Source organism: Phasianus colchicus, chromosome 28 (assembly GCF_987193195.1).
Source record: "Phasianus colchicus chromosome 28, bPhaCol1.hap1.1, whole genome shotgun sequence".
NCBI classification, from domain to species: domain Eukaryota; kingdom Metazoa; phylum Chordata; class Aves; order Galliformes; family Phasianidae; genus Phasianus; species Phasianus colchicus.
Genome location: NC_143463.1, coordinates 1,721,311 through 1,739,607, shown reverse-complemented (window position 1 = coordinate 1,739,607; position 18,297 = coordinate 1,721,311). Strand labels below are relative to the sequence as shown.

General features: G+C 63.8%; 2 protein-coding genes across 5 annotated transcripts; both read right to left on the bottom strand.

Moving 5' to 3' along the window:
• Positions 1-5: 5 nt before the first annotated feature.
• On the bottom strand, positions 6-9,131 carry LOC116236155 (transducin-like enhancer protein 1). 3 transcript variants are annotated; one of them, XM_031604698.2, is made up of 21 exons: positions 8,944-9,131; positions 8,529-8,631; positions 7,327-7,451; positions 7,011-7,074; positions 6,722-6,766; positions 5,032-5,094; positions 4,832-4,906; positions 4,168-4,360; positions 3,894-3,910; positions 3,632-3,736; positions 3,501-3,545; positions 3,269-3,424; positions 2,805-2,934; positions 2,563-2,732; positions 2,416-2,492; positions 1,957-2,206; positions 1,456-1,703; positions 1,202-1,349; positions 963-1,113; positions 776-852; positions 8-669 (listed from the first exon to the last, which is right to left on the bottom strand). In XM_031604698.2, exons 2-21 carry the CDS (start codon positions 8,550-8,552, stop codon positions 562-564), a joined length of 2,271 nt encoding a protein of 756 aa, XP_031460558.2. In that variant the 5' UTR covers positions 8,553-8,631; positions 8,944-9,131; the 3' UTR covers positions 8-561. The 3 variants fall into 3 exon arrangements, with proteins under 3 accessions (XP_031460557.2, XP_031460558.2, XP_031460556.2); XM_031604697.2 differs by lacking the exons at positions 8,529-8,631; positions 8,944-9,131 and having other exon boundaries at positions 6-669; positions 4,865-4,906; positions 7,327-8,382; XM_031604696.2 differs by lacking the exons at positions 8,529-8,631; positions 8,944-9,131 and having other exon boundaries at positions 9-669; positions 7,327-8,376.
• Positions 9,132-13,301: 4,170 nt separating this feature from the next.
• Positions 13,302-17,633, bottom strand: PLPP2 (phospholipid phosphatase 2). 2 transcript variants are annotated; one of them, XR_016460273.1, is made up of 7 exons: positions 17,460-17,631; positions 15,490-15,641; positions 15,072-15,349; positions 14,932-14,989; positions 14,678-14,854; positions 14,012-14,576; positions 13,302-13,926 (listed from the first exon to the last, which is right to left on the bottom strand). XR_016460273.1 is itself a non-coding variant. In XM_031604699.2 (6 exons), the coding sequence occupies exons 1-6, from the start codon at positions 17,509-17,511 to the stop codon at positions 14,439-14,441; spliced, it is 855 nt and encodes a 284-aa protein (XP_031460559.1). In that variant the 5' UTR covers positions 17,512-17,633; the 3' UTR covers positions 13,302-14,438. The 2 variants fall into 2 exon arrangements, 1 of the variants encoding a protein (XP_031460559.1); XM_031604699.2 differs by having other exon boundaries at positions 13,302-14,576; positions 17,460-17,633.
• Positions 17,634-18,297: the final 664 nt, after the last annotated feature.

Here is an 18,297-nt window from a genome sequence, read left to right as displayed (position 1 = left end):
GAGCTCCTCTAGGGCACCACGGGGTGAGGGGGAGGACTTGAAGTACACAGGGACTCTGCCCCTGGGGGTGCTGAAATGCAATGAGGGGCTGGAAATGCCCTCTTCCCCCCCTGACTCCATGCAGGGCAGCCCCCAGCCCCATCCACCCCTGCCCTGCGATGCACCGTGCTGCTGTTTTCTTTTTATTATTAAATATACCCTGGGAGGTGCAGGAGGAGATGAGGAGAGCTCTCACCCTGCCCAGCCCAGCACTTTAACAAAAAAAAACAAAAAAACCCACAAAGAAAATGACATTACAAAAGAAAGCCCCCTTTACTCCCCCAACCCCCTGTCCCAGTTTAGAAACAAACCAACCAATAACAAACCAAAGGAGGAGGAAACCCCCGGGAAGGGCCCTGCCAGCAGCAGCTGCCTCCCAGCACTGCAGGGTCCCCATCGCCAATTGCTCCAGGCCTGGGCTGCCACCCCTCTGCGCCGGAGTCCGTCTGTCCGTCCCCATGGCTGTGAGTCTGTCTGTTCTCAGGGAACAGACCCAGGCCGTGGCCGTCACCTCCGTGACTCTCAGTAAATGACTTCGTACACCGTCGCTTTCTTGTCTCCGGAGCCGGTGACGATGAACTGATCGTCGGTGGAGACGTCGCAGCTGAGGACGGAGGAAGTTTCCTTGGACTGCAGAGAGGGGAGGGCAGGGCTGGGTGCTGGCACCCAACGTGCAGGACTGGGTGCTGGAGGAACGTGGACGGCGCTGAGCAGCGCTGGGGGCAGCTTGGCTCACCTGGAAGATGCTGGCTCCGTAGGGCGTGCGCCAGGCGTTGAGCAGGTTGTCCTTCCCCGTGCTCACAAACCACTTCCCTGGGCAGGAGACAAAGCAGCGGTGTGGGACCCCGTGGGCACGCAGGGTCGGGGGCTGCAGGGACCCCCCCAAAAGGCTACAGCCCCAAGGAAGCAGGCGGTGCCCGTACCGCAGGCGGCGAACTTGAGGGAGAGGACGCAGCTCTCGTGGAGGTGCAGCTGGTATTTGTCGGGCTTGGTGACGTGCAGGATCTCCACGTTGCTGCTCTCCATGCCCACCGCCAGCCACTCGCCCGTCGGGCAGTGCCCCAGGGAGAAGATCTGGGGGCGGAGGGGGCAGGCAGGGGCAGGGCAGGGCTTGGATACGGAGGGGGGGGGCTCGGACACATCAGGGGGACCTGGCGCCTACCTGGGAGCTGAAGTCGTGCTGCTGCAGCTGCCGCCCCTCCCGCAGGTCCCAGCAGCGCACCGTGTTGTCCAGCCCCCCCGTCCACAGCTTGGTGCCATCGTTGGAGATGTCGATGCAGCTGGCTCCATCCGTGTGGCCTTGGAACTGCCTGGGGGAGAGGAGAGGGACAGAGATGGGAAGCGCAGGGCTGTCAGCGCTGCACAGTGAGCAGGACATGGGGTTCCCCATCTGGAGCTGCGCCACGCAGCACCCACCGGACCAGGCTCTGGTTCTGCAGGTCCCACACCACGATGTTGCCGTCGCTGCAGCAGGAGAAGCAGACTTTGGCGTCGGGGCTGATGGCCAGGGCGTAGCAGGCGGGGGCGGAGGAGGTGAGCTCGGCCTTGATGCGGGGCGTGGGGGCCGCCAGGTCCCAGATGGACAGGGTGCTGGCCTCCCCCCCCACGATCAGGCTGCGGCCGTCGGGGAGCAGCTTGCAGGAGCGGATGTAGTTGTCGCGGTTCTGGGGCGCAGGGAGGACCCCGTCAGCCCCTTCCCTTGGCCCTCAGCCCCTCCAGGACGGCAGGGCGCGATGGGGGGCCGCACGGCCCCCGGCCCTCGAGCGGGGAGCCCCACGTTTGGGCAGGGGGACGTCCCCGACCCCATCCCTGCGCCATCCCTTCCGGGACCCCCCGCGCTCTCCTCCGCCCGTTCGTTCCCGGCACCGCCGGCACCCCGGGACCCCCCGGCACGCAGCCCCTCCGCGCCCCACGTACCAAGCAGTCCAGCTGGGCCACGGCCGTCTTGGTGCCCGGCTGCCCCACGTCCCACACCTTGACGCAGCCTTTGCCCCCGGTGTAGACGTGGCGCGTGGAGTTGCTGATGGTGACGGCGCAGACCACCTCGCCGTGGGCCAGGCTGTGCAGCTGCCGCGCGTGCCGGGGGATGCCGGAGCCCAGGAGGGCATCGGGGGGGAACGGCACCGGCTGCATCTGCCCGTCGGCGCTGACGTGGAAGGAGTAGGCGCTGGGAAAGGGGACGGAGCGGTGACGGAGCCGCGCGGTGCCACGGCGGGGCCACCCGGCGCCGTGCGGAGAGGAGAGGAGCGGCGATGGGGACGGCAGAGCAGGGGGGGCGGCCAGCGTCACCCCACAGAGGGCTGTCCCCACTGCTGCGCTCCCATGGCGTTGTCCCCCCCCACATCTCGTCCCCTCCGTCCCTCCATCTCCACTTACGGTTTCCCCGACGTCCCCACTTGCATGCCGGCCGCCAGCCCTGCCACGCGCATGTGAGGGTGAGGGTCGTAGCCAACCTGCAGGGCACAGGGGGTGAGCACAGCTCCCCAAACCCACACAACCCCACTGGGGGGGGGGGAAACGCACCAGTGGGGAACGTCCGTAGCTGCTGGCGGCTGCGGTGCCATTGAGCTGCGGGGACACGAGGTGCAGGCTGGCGTAGGCGCCCGCCCCAGCCATGTCCCCATTGACAGCGGGGTGAGCCATGCTGAAGGAGTAGGGGCTCTGCACGCCCAGCGGGGTCCTCAGGCCCAGGGCTGTAGGGAGAGGTGGTGTCAAAGGATGGAGTCGTGGGTTTGGGGCTGTGCTCGGTGCTCAGCGATGCTCACCCAGGGAATCCACGGGGGCTTTGGCTGCAGTGGGGCGGAACTGTGGGGCACCGCTGGATCCCGGCGCTGCGGCATCGCCCTGAGATGTGGGGGTGCTGGACTTGAGGCTGGGTGTCCCCGCCTTCTCCACCTATTGGGGCAGAACAACGTCACGTACCCATCCTCCACCCACCCCAATGCCCTCAGTGATTCCCCCATCCCTAAACCCAGCACACTACAAGGGGAGCCCTCTCAACCTCCAACCATCACCCTTTACTCTGTCGGTGTGGAGCAGCAGGACTGATGCCCACTGGGACACCCAATGGGATCAATGCTCCGTGGGGTGCCCAGCTGGACCAAAACCCAACGGGACACCCAGTGGGACCAATGCCCAACGGGACCAATGCCCAATGGGACACCCAATGGGACACCCAATGGGACACCCAATGGGACACCCAGTGGTGGGACCGGAGCAGTGCTCGTACCGTGGGTGCATCCTTGCTGCGCGATGGGGATGCGCTGCTGGAGGAGGCCATGGAGGTGGGGCTGAGCGGCGCGGGCTCCTTCCGTCCCAGCGGCAGCTTCTCCAACCCGTTCTCACGGGAGGAGTAGGAATGGACACTGTGTGGGGATGAGGGGTCCTGCGGGGGATGGACATCAGCAGAGCAGGGATGGGGGGCATCACCCCGATCCCATCCCTGCAGCTCCTGCACTGACCTCATCCACCACCAGGTTGTCTTCGCTTTTGTCCGCATCGCTGCCCTACAAGACGGCAATGGGTGCTTATGGGTGCCCGGCCGGGGGGGGTGGGGACGTGCCAGCCCCCCCAGCCCCTTCCCTGCACTCACATAGTCTGTCACAAAGTCCTTCTCCTCCACCTTCCTCTTTTTGTTGCTGCTCAGGTACTCAGAGATGGCTCGTGCCCGGTCCCCGTTGGGCAGCACCAGAGAGCTCTGGGGCAGCATTAGGGGCAATGTTAGGGGCAGGGGGTCCTATGGCAGCCCCCACCCCATCACAGGCTGGTGAAGGAGTGGGGGTGGGGATGCTGCTGAGGGGTCTGCCAACACAACACTGGGAAAGGGGATGGGAAACGGATGGAAAGGGACTTACGGGACCCGGGTCTCGCTCTGTCTCCATGGTGATGCGGATGCGCAGCAGGACCGGGATGAAGCAGGGACACGGCTGTGCTCCTCCCGCGGGTACCAGGACCCCCAGCTCAGCCTTGGGGACGTCCCCGACCCCCCCGGGCTGAGTCCTCCCCACCACCTCCAAGGGGTGCCACGTGGAGGGGGGGACACCTCCCACTCCCCCACTCCCAGCCTGAAGGGGAGCATCCTCCCTACGTGCCCCCCTCTGGGTCCCCCCTTGGATCCCCCAAGCTCACCCCTGTGCTCGGCGTCGTGGACCCCACGGTCATCCTTGGTGAGGAGCTGGGCCCCCCCCAGCACCCCCGAGAGCGCCAGCAGCCCCGAAGCACTGCCCAGCCCGGCCAGGGTGGGGGGCTGCATCCCAGAGGGGTGGGGGGTCAGCGGGATGGGGGGGGCATGGTGCGAGAGGTGCTGCGTTTGGAGCTGGTGCTGGAAAGGGGAGGTGGGGGGAGAGAGCAGAGCAGAAGGGCACAGGGTCAGGGGAGGGGATGATGGGAGGGGCTGGAAGGGGGGTCGGGCTTCCAGGGTACCCCCAGGCCAGTGGAGGGGGCACCACATCCCACCCACTGCCACCTCCTGGGACTGATGAGGCGCTGCCCTCGGATCCCTCCCACATCCACAGCGCTGTGGTCTCAAGGGAATGATGGGGACACAAGGATGGTGGTGACCCCCACCCTACGGCCCTCAGGGCACAGCACCCCCACACCTCAATGCCACTATGCTCCCAACCCCATTACTGCTCTCTGGTCCCCACTGAAGCCTGGCTGTGCTCCCCCACGGCTCTGGGGGGGGGGGGCTGTGGGTGCCCCCAAAGCGGGGGTCTGCAGCCCTGGGACGGTGCCACCATCACCTGCAGGTGCCCAGCAGGGAGGTTGGGGGGGGGGCAGAGGGTCGACGTACCCCGATGGCCGCGTTCAGGTCGCTCATAGTCACCTGCTTGGCACGCTCCACCGCCTGGACCACCTGCTGCTGGTGCTGGGGGGGGAGAGAGGGGCACGTGGGCGGGGGGGGGAGGGATGGAGGGGGCTCCCCCCAGCCCAGTATGCGGGGTTTGGGGTCTCTGATGGGAGTTCAGCCCCCCCCGGTGTGGGGACACCCACCTCCTGCGATAGGAACGGGATGAGCTGCGCGCAGATGACGTTCAGCCGCTTGGCGATCTCTGTCTGCAAGGAGAGGAGGAGAGGGACCTGGCAGGGTGAGACCTCCCCCCATTCCCCACCCCCCCCTCCATCGTCCCTATGGCTGAACCCCTCCCACTGAGGGGTGCTGAGACCCTTCCCCAGTGTCCAGCCTGGACGCTCAGCCCCCCGAAGCTGATACAGCCCAGGGAGGAGCAGGGAGCTCCATCACCACCCATCAAACCCCATATCACCCCAACAGGGAGCCCAAGTTCCCCCCCCTCACCCCCAAGACAGCACTGACACTGCAGTGGCAGCGTGGCCCAGGCCATGGGGGGATACCAGGATGGGGACACTGAGATGGGGGACGGTGAGATAATGGGGATAGCAGGATGATGGGGACACTGGGATGGGGTCACCCTCAGAGAGGGGGGACACTGGGGTGGGGGATATCAGGGTAGGGATACTGAGATGATGGGGACATCGATATGAGGGGGACACTGGGATGGGAGACACTGGGATGCAGAATTTCAAGATGGGGGGGCAACTGGGATAATGGGGACACCAGAATGATGGGGACACTGGGATGGGGACACCGGGATGATGGGGACACTGGGATGATGGGGACATCGATATGAGGGGGACACTGGGATGGGAGACAATGGGATGATGGGGACACTGGGAGGGGATACCAGGGTAGGGGTACTGAGATGGGGGGCACTGGGATGATGGGGAAACTGAGACCAGGAAGACTGAGATGGGGAGGAACATGGGGATAACGGGGGACCCTGAGATGAGGGGTGACACCAGGGTAGGGACACCAAGACGGGGGACACCAGGATGATGGGGACACTGAGATGACGGGGACAGTGGAACAGGGAATGTTGAGATGGGGGGGGACACCGGGATGATGGAGACACGGGAACAATGGGGACACTGGGATGGAGGACATCATGGGGGACACGAGGATGGTGGGGACACTGGGATAATGGGGACACCAAGATGGGGATGCACTGGGATGACAGAAAAGATGACAGGAACACCTTTCTGCCACCCCCACCACCCTCAGCACCACCCTCACTTCTGAGGGAGGGGAAAAAAAGGAGAGAAAAGGCAAGAAGAAGAGGAGGCAAAGCAGCGCAGTGCGAGCAGTGCAGTGGCAGGCGGCGGTTCTGGGAAGGATTTAGCTGTCTCCCGGGGCCGCCAGTGATGGATTCTCTCCCCTAATGCACTGATGGGCAGCAGCTCCTCGGGGAGAGCTGCCTCCAATTCACTCGCGCTCGTTAATGTGCAATTTAGTGGCACTTTAACGCTCTCAGCATGAAAAATGATCGCGCTGCTCGCAGTCCCCCCCCCCTTCTCTTCCCTCCCCCCCACCAGCCCACCCCCCCCCCTCCATGGCCACCAGCACTGCCACCGCCCCTCGGGCTGCTCCATGCAGGGAGGTGGGTTTAGGGCTGCTTCCATGCCCCCCCCCAAAAAAAAAGGGAATATCTTCCACCTGGCCGCATGGTTCTCCTCCCAACACCAGCACAAAGCTGGGAATGGAATGCCCATGTGGAAAAGGCAGAGCCCCCCCCACCTCGGCCATGGGGTGCAGACCTCCAAGTGGGCTTTTGGTGGATTGGGGGGCGGGGGAGGTGGGTTGGGTGACCCCCCCGTGTGGGCTCACCTGTTTGTGCATCTCGATGTTCAGCCCGTAGGACATCTCGTAGTACTGCGGGAGAGAGCAGAGCATCAGTGGGGCAGCAAGGGGGGGTCCTACAGCTGGGATGGGGTGGGGGGACCCCAATTCTGCCACCCTGCCCACGAGCTGCAGCACTCAGATGTGGCTCATTTTGGGTCAAAATATCCGTTGTGGGGGTGGGGGGGTCACAGGGGGCAGCCCCATAACCCGGCTATGGGGAGTGGGGGGGTTGGGGGGGTCACACTCTGGCAGTTCAGAGGAAATTCTCACTGACCATCACGTAGTGTCGCTGGATTTCAGTTTTCTCCGTCGCCAGCTTTTCACATTCCAACTTCAGGCTGTAAAAATAAAACATAATAACAGATAAAAGATCAGAAAGACCCCCCTCCCCCCCCCCCAGACCCTTCCTCCCATCCCCCAAATCTGCTCCCATATCCCAGGGCTGAGCAAACCGGGGATGTGCAGCATCTGCATCCCAAATGGGGCCGTATGACACAGTGTCACCTCCTGGCACCACCGCCCCATAGATGCCACCAACGCATGGGATGGTGTCCATCCACACCCCCCCCCCCCACGTCCCCCACCCTCACCTGTGGTATTGGTTCTGCAGGAACTGGAACTCCTCCTTGATGCGATCCAAGGTCTCGGGGTAAGTCAGCTTGAGGGACTGTGGGGTGGTGGGGCCTGAGGGGGCTGAGGGGGCTGGGAGGTGGCCCTGGGGATGGGAGGGGACAGTTGGGGGGGCACCGCCACCACCGCCAGTCCCCAGAGCCCAGAGATGAGGCTGTGGGGACATTAGGGATGGTGGCACGTGCAGGAGGAGGTGGGCACTGTGGTCCCCGTGCCACCACTGGCCCTGTAGCACTGCTGTCACCCGTGTCACCGTGGTCCCTGTGTCATCACTGTCCCCATGCCACTGCTGTCCCCGTGCCAACACCATCCCTGTGCTGCTGTGGTCCCATTGCTGACCCTGTGCCACCCCCATCCCCATGCCACTGCTATCCCTATGCCACTGTGGTTCCCGTGCCATCACTGTCCCTTTGCCACCCCCATTCCCACACCGCTGCTGTCCCCATGCCATCACCACCCCTGTACCATTGCTGTCCCTGTGCCACCCCCATCCCCATGCCACTGTGGTCCCTGTGTCACCCCTGTCCTCGTGCCACTGCCAGCCTTATGCCACTGTGGTCCTTTTGCCACTGCTGTCCCTGTGCCATCGCTGTCCCCATGCCGCTGCCATCTCCGTGCCACTGAGGTCCCTGTGCCATCACCATCCCTGTACCATTGCTGTCCCTGTGCCACCCCTGTCCTCACGCCACTGCCATCCCTATGCCACTGTGGTCCCAGTACCATTGCTGTCCCTGTGCCATCGTTGTCCCCGTGCTGCTGCCATCCCCATGCCACCTTGGTCCCCATGCCATCCCCATCCCCATGCCACTGTGGTCCCTGTGCCACCCCCATCTCTTTGCCACCCCCATTCCCACACCACTGCTGTCCCCATGCCATCACCATCCCTGTACCTTTGCTGTCCCTGTGCCACCCCTGTCCTCGTGCCACTGTGGTCCCTGTGCCATCGCTGTCCCTGTGCCATCATCACCCACCCCATGCCCCCACTCCATACACACTGACCCCATCCCCCCCGTAGCGTTGGGGGATCCCAGCCCCACATTACCGTCGTGCCCCCCATCCCCCCCAAATCCCCCTCACCCCCCCCGGCCCCACACAGCGCTCCCTTATGGGGACCATCGCGGCCATCCCACGGCCACGTGCGCAGCAAAAGGACGTTGCTCACCGGCGGCCGATTTTGGGGGAACATCGCCGGCACCGGGCGGACCCGGGCCCCCCCCCCAGCTCCTCTCCTCACACGGGGATGCGCTCCAGCTCCGGCTCAGCCCCTGCAGGGGGTTGGAGGGGGGGGGGGGGGAGAAGGGGGGGGGGAACAACGCGACGTGACCGCTTCGGGAGGGGCGCAGACACACAGACACACAGACACACAGACACACAGCCCCCCCTCCGCCCCCCACGCCCCGGTCCGCCCCCCCACCGCACGCCTCTCAGACAATGGGCCCCTCCGACACCGCAGGTACCGCTGTGGGGGTGGGGAGGGGGGAGCGGGGCCACCGCCCATCCCTGAGCGAGAGGAGAGGCGGGGGGGCACGGAGCGGAATGGGAGGAATAGGATTTGGGATGGGACGGGATGGACTCACCGCGCCGCTGAACCCGGTCCTTACGGGGGTCCCGAACCGAGCTGGGCCGAATAGAGCCGAACTGAGCCGAGCGGAGCCGAACTGAGCCGAGCGGAGCCGCGCGGGGCTGAGCGGAGCCGAGCTGGGCCGAAGAGAGCCGAACCGGGCCGAGCCGAGCCGTGCCGAGCCCCGAACCGCGGGCCGAGCCCCGAGCGGAGCCGAGCGGAGCCGAGCGGAGCCGAACGGCGCCGAAGCCCCCGCTGGGCACCGCCGAAGCCCCCGCTGGGCACCGCCGCCCCCCCCGCGGCCGCCGCTTTGCGGAGGGCGATCAATGAAGGAGCGCGGCTCCACGTGGGGCCTGGCCCGTGCGGGCGCTCTCGGCGGCTGTTGGCCAATAGGAACGCGCGCCGGCGGCCCGCCCCCACGTGGGACGCGCGGAGTTGGCTTCCTATTGGCGGAAGGAGGAGGGCCGGCAGGAGGATGTGTCAATCTGCGGGGACAGCGCTGCGAGGTTGGGGGGGGGGGGGAAATCGGCGTTAACCCCTGCGGTGCCGCAGGGCAGCGAGCGTTAGGGCGGGGGGGGGGGGGGCGGCTCAGTGCTCGGGGGCGGTGGGCTGAAATTTTGCCCCCCCACCCCAACATCCATTGCAAGGCGATAAATAATGAAAAATCCCCACCCTCTGCCCCCTCCTCTCTTCATGGGGGGGTCCCGTATCGTCCGTAGGTGCAGCGCTGTGAGAACCCCGCCCGGCACCCCCGCAATGGGATCTGCCCCCCCCCCCATCCCCACCCCTTATCCCACCCCCCCTTCCTGACCCCCCACCCCCGGCCCTTTTCTCAGGGTTCCCCCCCCCCCCATTTGGCTGAGGTCACGTTAGGGCAGCAGCGCTGTAAAAGCGAAATGTAAATATCTGTGTATCCAAATCACCCCCCCCAAAGGAGAGAAAGCTCCAATCCCCCCCCCCCCACAATGGTGGAACCCCTGTCCACCCATGGGGCAGAATGGGGCGGGGGGGGGGGGGGGGGGGTGCCGTGGGGTCCCAGGTTTTGCAGTGGGTTTCCATCTTTGGGGGGGGGGGAGGCTTTTAATGAGGGTCAGTAGAGAGGGGAGGAGGGGAAATGAGTTTAAAAGAGAAGAAATTCAGTGCTGTGAGGGCCGGGGTGGGGGGGGGACAACGATACACGCAAACCGACGCAGGTTGTTCAGGGCTCTGGATGGGAGCCGCCTGCTCGTGGGGCGGGGTATCCCTGCTTATGGGGGGGGGGGATTGGAACGATGTCTTTGACCCCAGGGCCGCGGGTTGGGGTGGGGGCACGGGTTGGGATGGAGCATCATCCAGCAGGAGGGTTTTCCCTTCCTTCTGCTCTTCTGCTTCTTTCTGCCTTTCCCCCCCCCTCCCCCTCCCTCTCCCCCCCCTCCCCAATCCTTTTAGCTTTTTTTTTCCCAGCCTGATCAAAGCGCTCTTTGTGGCACCGGAACGTTTCAGCGTTTTCACAGCACTGTGGGTGCACGAAGACGGGGATCCCCGGATCTCTGCAACCCCCCCGGGGTGGGGACACGGGGCGAGGGGGAGGGGGGGGGTCGGAGCTCCGGGTGTTGGGGGGGGGGATGTTGGGGGGCAGCGGCTGCAGTGCGGCTCCGTCGGATCCCTACCGCCCTCTGCCGCCCGCAGCCGCTGCGGGGATTTTCCTCCGGGCCTCCGAGTGATGAATTCCTCCCCCCCCCCTTAACCCGACCGAACTTTTCCCCCTTTCTTCAGCTGAACCCCATTCCTCCTTTTGCCCCCTCATCCTCAATCTGTGGAATCTCTTAAATACTGCCAGGGCTGCAGCGCCCGGGAGCTGTGCTGCCCTTCTGTGCTGAGCACGGCAACACCAAACCGGGGCTGTTCCAAACCTGCAGCACGGTGAGGACACCGGTGCTCCCCCCAAGCTCCCAGCAGAACACAAGGGTTGGTACCGGCACTGCTTGGGGGACCCTGGATAACACAGCCACCTTCGGGATGGGTGTCATTGATTGGGGTCAATTGATGGGGGTCAATTTCCCCTTTTCCATGCTGCGCTTGGGACGGGGAGCTGCAAACATCCCCATCAAAAGGTGCAGACCCCCCCCCGTGGGTATCAGTCCCCTCCCCAAGCGGGGACCACCTCGTGCTCCCGCTGCTCATCTGCTGGCAGCCTTCTTGTGGCTGCCGGCCAGGGAAAAGGATGTTTAGAGGATGAGTAACATCCTTCCTGGCAAGGCTTCTGCCCACTCCTGGAAGCACGCTGGGGGCACCGGGAAGATCAGCCCCGTACCCCAAGAGCCTGGGAAGGATGCCAAGAGCGGGAGGCAACCCGGAGCTGAGGGCAGGGCAAACGGACCCAGATGGACCCACTGGCACCGGCACCGGGGGGTGGAGGAGCCGCAGGTGCCAGGGGGAGGGGAGGGAGGATGCAGCGTGGCAGCGGGAGGCACAGGTTGGGGGAGGCAGCCCAGGGCTGGGAGCCAGAGCCTGGCTCGGCGCTGCCAGAAACGGCTGCTTTTGGAATGGAGATGTCTTGGCTGAGCGTGCGGAGCTGCCGCTGGGAACAGGATGGCTCTCAGAGCAGGTCCCTGGCACTGCTCGCAGGCCAACGCTGCTCGGCTTCAGCCTGGGGCACGGTCTGCCCCAGCACTGCATCCCTAACGCCTGAGTCACTCCTGCAGAGGGCTTTGGATGCTCTGGCCAAGAGGCAGCGCAATGCCCAGGGCTACGGCTCGCCCTTCCCCAAGCCTGAATGCCAAGCGTGGTACCCAGAGCTCCCGACAGCCATCGGGCTGGGTGCAACAGCAAACCTGGAGTGGGGATACTGAGGCCTGGAAGCTGCTTGAGGCACTGCTCCATCTTTCCCATCCACTGCTCCATCTTCCCCAGCACCTGGCTGGTGCCTCTGGTTCCGAGGTCCAGTGCATAGACAGTGCCCCATTGGCATCCCCACTCCTTCCTTAGATTGTGGAGAGGCTGCTTACAGTCCCAGCCCCTCACCACATCCAGACGTGGCTGTGGAGCTCCCTCCCATGGCAGGGTACCAGGGGCTTTGGCTGTGTGCTGAGCCAGAGCCTCAGGCAGGGACGCAGTGAGCTCCCCGTGCTCCAGCCCAGCCCTGCCCTCCACGCTGAGCCGCACACTGCTGCATTGTGGCCCAGCTGGTTTTTCCAGAGATGGATCCAAGGAGCGAAATCAGATCTCAGGGGAAGGGAGCAGGCACGTTCCTGGCTGTGCAGAGCTGTCGAGGCAATGCCAGGAGCTGGGACTGAGCACCACGGCCCTTGGCGACTGCTGCCATCCAAGCTCCCACCCCGAGACTGATCACAGACCCAGAGCCAAGTGCCCATGCTGGGCTGTGCTGCATTTCCCCGACTCCTTTACTTGCAAACTGTAGCCAAGATGCCCTGCCCTCCGGCCCTAGCAGCTCCGCTGCATTGTTTTGTATCATCAGATAAGGAAGGAGCAGCGCAGAGGGCAGGGACAGGAGAAGGGATGTGGCTGAGGGACCAGGGAGGAAAGTTCTCCGATCAACAGAAGAGCAGCATGCAGAGAGGGAGTTCCCTCCACGCAGGAGGCGGTTTTGGTCAGGGCTTGTCTAGACTGGAGCAACCCACACTGTAAGAGCACCAACAGCGAGCCTGGGGCACACGCAGAGTCTGCTGTGCCCAGGCAGGAGGGACCCAGCTGTGCAAAGGGGGACCCTGCTGCTCCTGGGCCCCATCTGCCAGCCCTGGGTACAACCAGTGTGCCAGGCACAGAGTCTGCCCAGCCTTCCCATGCCACAAGAGCTCTGCAAGACACAGCAGGACAGCCACGGACGTGGGACATGGCTGTCCCTGCCTTGCATCAGACACAGCTGTGAGCCCCATCCCTGCCCGGCTCCAAGCAGAGCAGCCCCATGCTGGAGGTGGGGGCCACTGTTCACCCCCACCACTCCCCTTTTTCAGTGGGAGGGCTGCGGGCAGCTCCGCGCCTCCCCCAGCTCTGGCACCCGGAGAAGTACAAGGAGCTGCAGGCACACAACGTCACTTTTTCCACGCGATTCCAGCCACCTTCCCTTCCCCCTCACTGAGACACTGGGAAGCGCGGAGGCTCCCCTAGGCTCAAGGCAGTGCTGGGTCTGGAGCTACCGGGCCACAGGTCCCTGCACCAGGAGGGGTCCTGGAACCACCCCCCTTGGTCCCAGGGCCCCAGTGCTCCCTCCAGCCCTGCTGTTCCTTGCTCAAAGCCCCAGGGCTCAGCCCTGTGCTCTCCCAGAACTGTGGGCTCTTCCTTTAGTGCCTGTCCCCTCCACAGCCGCAGCCCTGAGTTCTTCAGCCCCAAGGTCAGGAGCATCCATGGAGCAAGAGAGCAGGCCCGAGACAGACATTCTTTCTCGATGATCTAATTTAAAAAACACATTTTTACAAAAACACATCATCATGCAAACGCTTGTCGCTTCTCTCCGGGCCCACAGCTCGCCCATGCCAGAGGCGGCTGCAGCTCAGAGCCAGGACGGATGCGGCCCATTTCCCACCTTCCCCCAGTGATAAGAGCCCCATGTGCAGCTCCACGTCCCTTTCCCCACCCCCCACCCCCTTTACCACAGAAGATTTTCTCCTTGCCCCGACCACCCCACAGAGGACACACCGAAGCCACAGCACCCAAAGGGTTGGAGCCCAAGGCCTCCCCCTGCCCTGCACCAAACGGCCATTAAAGCTCATCAGGGAACACAGCCAAGCTCTGGGCTGCTTCAATCCTTTCCAAAAAAAAAAAAAAAAAAGAAAAGAAAAACAAAAAGCAGTGCTCGCCCAGCAGGCTGCTCTCCTTGTGTTGTGCTGTGAGGGGTTGTGCTCCTAAGGCGGTAGTGTTTGATAGGGATAAGGCACAGAGCACAGGGATAGGCCTCGGGATAGGCCTTAAGCTGTGGGAACAGGCCTTGGGATAGGCCTTAAGGTGTGGGAATAGGCCTCGGGGATAGGCCTTGGGGTGCAGGGTAGGCCTCAGGATAGGCCTCAGGGTGCAGGGACAGGCCTCAGGACAGGCCTTAAGGTATGGGAACAGGCCTTGGGACAGGCCTTGGGGGTGCAAGGATAGGCCTCAGGACAGGCCTTAAGGTGTGAGAACAGGCCTTGGGACAGGCCTTGGGATAGGCCTTGGGATAGGCCTTAAGGTGTGGGAACAGGCCTTGGGACAGGCCTCAGGGTGCAGGGATAGGCCTCAGGATAGGCCCCAGGACAGGCCTTAAGGTGCAGGAATAGGCTTCAGGGTAGGCCTCAGAGCGCTGGACCAGGCCTCACAGTGCTGGTGTAGGCCCAAGGCCTCCCCCTGCCCTGCTCCCAGGCCCTGCAGACCCCAGCCCAGGCCCAAGGCCTCCCCCTGCCCCACAGATCCCAAAGCCGTGGCGCTGCTGGGATCGGGGAAGGGCAGGGCTGCGGCGCAGTGCGATGAAGCCATTGGTGGGCACCAGGCTCCATGTTTTCCCCCCCACCCCTCCACTCCCACAGTCCGGGCCCCGTGTGCGGCTCACGGGGCGCCCGCGTAGCTGTAGTGATTGCGGTCGGTGTCGCTCAGGGTTAGCGGCAGGCTGGGTTTGCGCTCCGGGTCCTTCTCATCGCACTGCCGGGGCGGACGGTGCTTGAAGAAGTCGGACACGTAGCGGACCTGAGGGGACAGACAGGAGGTGGGGCTCAGGTCTGATCCCATAGCTCCTCCATTCTCCATCGGGTACCACGGTTGGGTTGGGGACATCCATGGACACTCACAATGAGGATGGCGATGAGCGCGCCCTGGAGCAGCCCGGCCAGCACATCGCTCCAGTGGTGCTTGTAGTCAGAGACCCGCGTGTAGCCCACGTAGATGGCGAAGGCGAGGAGGAAGAACTGGATGGTGGGACGCAGCAGCCGGGCCCACTTCCCCACCAGCCGGGCTTGCACATAGAGCTACAGAGAGGACAGAAGTGTCACCAAGCACAGGGACAAACAGTCCTGTCCCGACATGGTGGGGACACAGCACTCACCGCCAGGAACATCATGCAGTACATCCCAAAGGAGGAGTGCCCAGAGTAGAAGGACAGCCTGCAGGCAAAGGTATGGGTCAGGACATGGCGGGGGACTGCCAACCCCTCACCACCCCTCTGAGGCTGCCCCCAGGGCTCACCTGGACTCGGTGACGTTCCTGCTCTCCCCTCGGCAGACATTTTCCAGCTGCACATAGATGGAGCAGTTCACCTTGGACCAGTCGGGGTTGCAGACCGCCAAGAAGTTGGGCCGGAGGCGGCCGATCATGTACTTGGCCAGGTCGGTCAGGGACTGGCTGATGGCCCCCCCGAAAAGAAAGGTCCCCACCACCTTGTAGAGGGCAGCCAGGTAGTTGTTGTACTCCGACTTGGAGTAGAGGCGTTCTGTGTAGACCAGGTATGCCTCCCCCAAGGAGATCTGCAGGGACCAAAGGCTGACAGGTGAGGGTCCCAGAAGACTCCTGGGGCCTTCCCCCACCCTGCAGGGACCCAGCCTCACGGGCTGTGGGTCTCAGCCCCAGACATGGGCACTGCAGGGAGCCCAGAAAGTTTCCTTACAATGAGAACGGTGCAGGTGATGGTGACCCCAGCCATGAGGCCATGGGTGATGGTGTCTGCCTTGTAGGGGTAGCGGATGGAGTCATCGTTGCAGTAGAAGCCTCGTTTGTATGGGGAGTTCACCAGCGTCAGGATGACAAAGGGCAGAGACGCTGCAAAGGAGAGAGAGGGAGAGGACTGGGGCACCCTCCCAAGGACTCCATGCAGGCACCCAATGCACACGGTTCCCCCATCCCTGCTCCCCACTGCTGGGGAAGGATCCTGCACCCAGTGCAGCACGCTGGCCCCGCAGCTGATAAAGCATTATCAGGGCTCACAACTGCCTGCAGAACTGAGCTAGTGCAGGAGATGGCTGCATTTGGGCACCCATGGAGCATCCACTGTTCCCCAGCTGCTGCCTGGTGCCAGGACCCATTCCCCACTGCCTGGAGGAGGACAGAGCTTGGGGGAGCAGCACAGGCATCCTGCCAGCCTGTTTTACACCAGAAGGGCCTTCAGGTCCCACACGGTTCAGGTTTGGACAGAGCTGGAGCCCAGAGCCCGCGACCCAGCCTGGCTACTCCCCCCCTCCTGACCCTGCTCCCCAGCAGCACTGATGCTGGGACCAGTTGGATTAGTCCAGCTCAGTTTTACACCCCGTGCACACCAGCCCTGACCATGAGCATCTTCCAGCTCCTCTGTGGATGCCACCATCCCACACAAAACATCAGAAGGAGCACCGGGGGGGGGGGGGAGGGGTGTCTGACATGGGGTCGTGCAGCCACTTCAACCCTTTGGGGACCCTGGCCGGGGTGACCACGGGCATCTTCAGGCATCTCCCTGCTGGGCACAGCGCAGGGCACGGGATGCTCTCCCCGCAGGGACTGGGCTGCCTACGGTCCACCTTAAGCCCGTGCTCCTTTCCCCGTTCCGCCTTCAGGAAGGCGATTTCCGCCTCCCCATTGTTCCTCCGTCTCCAGGGAAAAAACAAAACACACCTTTGTCCCCAGCAGCCACCCCTGCACCCGGAGCCCCTTCCCCAGGGGGGTCCCACGCTGCGCTCTCAGCCGAGCAAAAGCGCAGAAACGAAAAGAGAAAGAAATCACAGCAAAGCACCACCCCGCAGCCTCCGGGCCTCCAAAGGCGGCTCTCTCCGAACAGAAGCGAAAGCAGCCAAAAAGAAAAAATAAAAAAGAGCTGCGAGAAGGCCAGGAACACGGCAGGAACATGGCAGGAACAAGCTGTGACGGCTCCCAGGCTGCGGGAGGAGCCCCGCACGCACGGACGCCTCCGTACAGACTTCAAACCCTTCGTTTGCAGCTCAAATTAGACGCTCTTTTTCTTTATCCCTTTTTTTTTCTTTCCTTTTTTTTTTTTTCTTCCCAACCCTGGGTAATTCCATCCTCCAAAAAAGCTCCCCCTAAAAATAAAAGGTGCAGAAGAGGAAAAGGGCACCGAACAAAAAAACAGGAACCTGCCTCTCTCTCTCTTTCTCTCCCCACCGGTGCTTAGAGCCCAAGAAAGCTCAGGAGGTTGAGGCTGAAATTACGACCCGGGCCTTTATTTTTAGGCCATCCGTCTTAATTAGGTGCTTGAGAGCGGCACTTTTAGAAACGAGCGTCTGGGCGGAGGCTGCCCCGGGGGGGGGCACAGCGCTCGGGGCTCCGACGGTCACCCATCCCCATCCCCATCCCCGTGCCCGGGTCCGCCTGCGGTTGCCCTCGGTCTGAGCGACCCCGTCGGGAGGTTTTCGGGGTGTCCCCGTCGGGGGGGCTCCGCTCGGACCGAACGGCCTCACCGGCTCGTATCGCTCCGTCCCAAAGTGGGGGGCGAAGGCCGAACGTTTCCCCGTCGGGGCATCGCGGTCTCGCAGGTGCTTCTCTTGGTTCTTATCCCGCTGCCACCCGAGGGCACGGCCGGCCCCGGTCCCCCCCCACCCCTCCGCCCCATCGAGGGGGAAGCGGCCCAGCAGCCCCCCAGCGGGTTCTCACCGACCACCACGCAGAGCACGTCGAGCACCACGAAGACCTTCCTGCGTTCCATACCGACACCGGTTCGGTAACGGCCCAACGGACCGATCCTATGGTTCACATGGCCCGGAACAACGCGGGCCCGACCGGGAGCAAAAGTCCGGGCGGACGGGGCGGGACGGGGCGGCACCGACAGACGGGGCGGGGGGCGGGACGGCGGGGCCGGGGGCAGGTACGGGGCGGAGCCCCCCCTCCGAGCACCGGCTGAGGGGTCCGGAGCGCATCGGGACCACCGGCGGTGTTAATTCGGCTCCGGAGCGACGGAACCCCGCGTTGTTCCCCCGGATGGGGATCCACCCCCCGCCCCGTGCCAAAGGAATGAGGGAGAAGAAAAACCTCGACAGCTCGGGGGCTGCTTTTCTAATGATAATAATAAAATAAAACACAAAAAGAAGGGGGGGGAGGAAATAAATCAATTACAAAATCAGAGTGGGTGAACGGAGCTGCAGATGCGGGCGGTGGGGCAGCAGCCTGCAGACGAGCGGTGCTGGGAGCGATGGGCGCAGGGGGGTGCAGCAGGACGAGGCGCTCTTTGCTCCGGAGCTGTGATCCAAACGAGCCGCGGTGTTTTCCCGTCGGAGCTGAACGGCTGCGGGGCCGGGATGTGCCGAACCTGCGGCACCCGGATGGGAGCAAAGGTCGGAGCTGCTGCCCGCGGTGATTCCGTGGGGCTGTTTGTTCCAGGCCTGGCGCTCGGTTAGGAACGGAAGGAGACATAAATCACACAGAAAGCGCCCGAGTGATGATGGCTGCTGGGCTTCAGCGCGCCGTGAGCGGCCCGGGGAGAACCTCGAGGCTG

What these genes read in the sequence shown, in the direction of transcription:
- PLPP2 (XM_031604699.2), bottom strand. Translation starts at nt 17,511, where the DNA reads ATGGAACGCAGGAAGGTCTTCGTGGTGCTCGACGTGCTCTGCGTGGTG. An exon ending in CGTGCTCTGCGTGGTGGTCG is followed by an intron (nt 15,642 to 17,459) that starts GTGAGAACCCGC and finishes TCTCCTTTGCAG; the next exon opens with CGTCTCTGCCCTTTGTCATC. An exon ending in TCACCTGCACCGTTCTCATT is followed by an intron (nt 15,350 to 15,489) that starts GTAAGGAAACTT and finishes TGGTCCCTGCAG; the next exon opens with ATCTCCTTGGGGGAGGCATA.
- LOC116236155 (XM_031604696.2), bottom strand. Translation starts at nt 7,817, where the DNA reads ATGGCATGGGGACAGCAGCGGTGTGGGAATGGGGGTGGCAAAGGGACA. An exon ending in CTGCAGAACCAATACCACAG is followed by an intron (nt 7,075 to 7,326) that starts GTGAGGGTGGGG and finishes TTATTTTTACAG; the next exon opens with CCTGAAGTTGGAATGTGAAA. An exon ending in ACATCGAGATGCACAAACAG is followed by an intron (nt 5,095 to 6,721) that starts GTGAGCCCACAC and finishes CTCTCCTTGCAG; the next exon opens with ACAGAGATCGCCAAGCGGCT.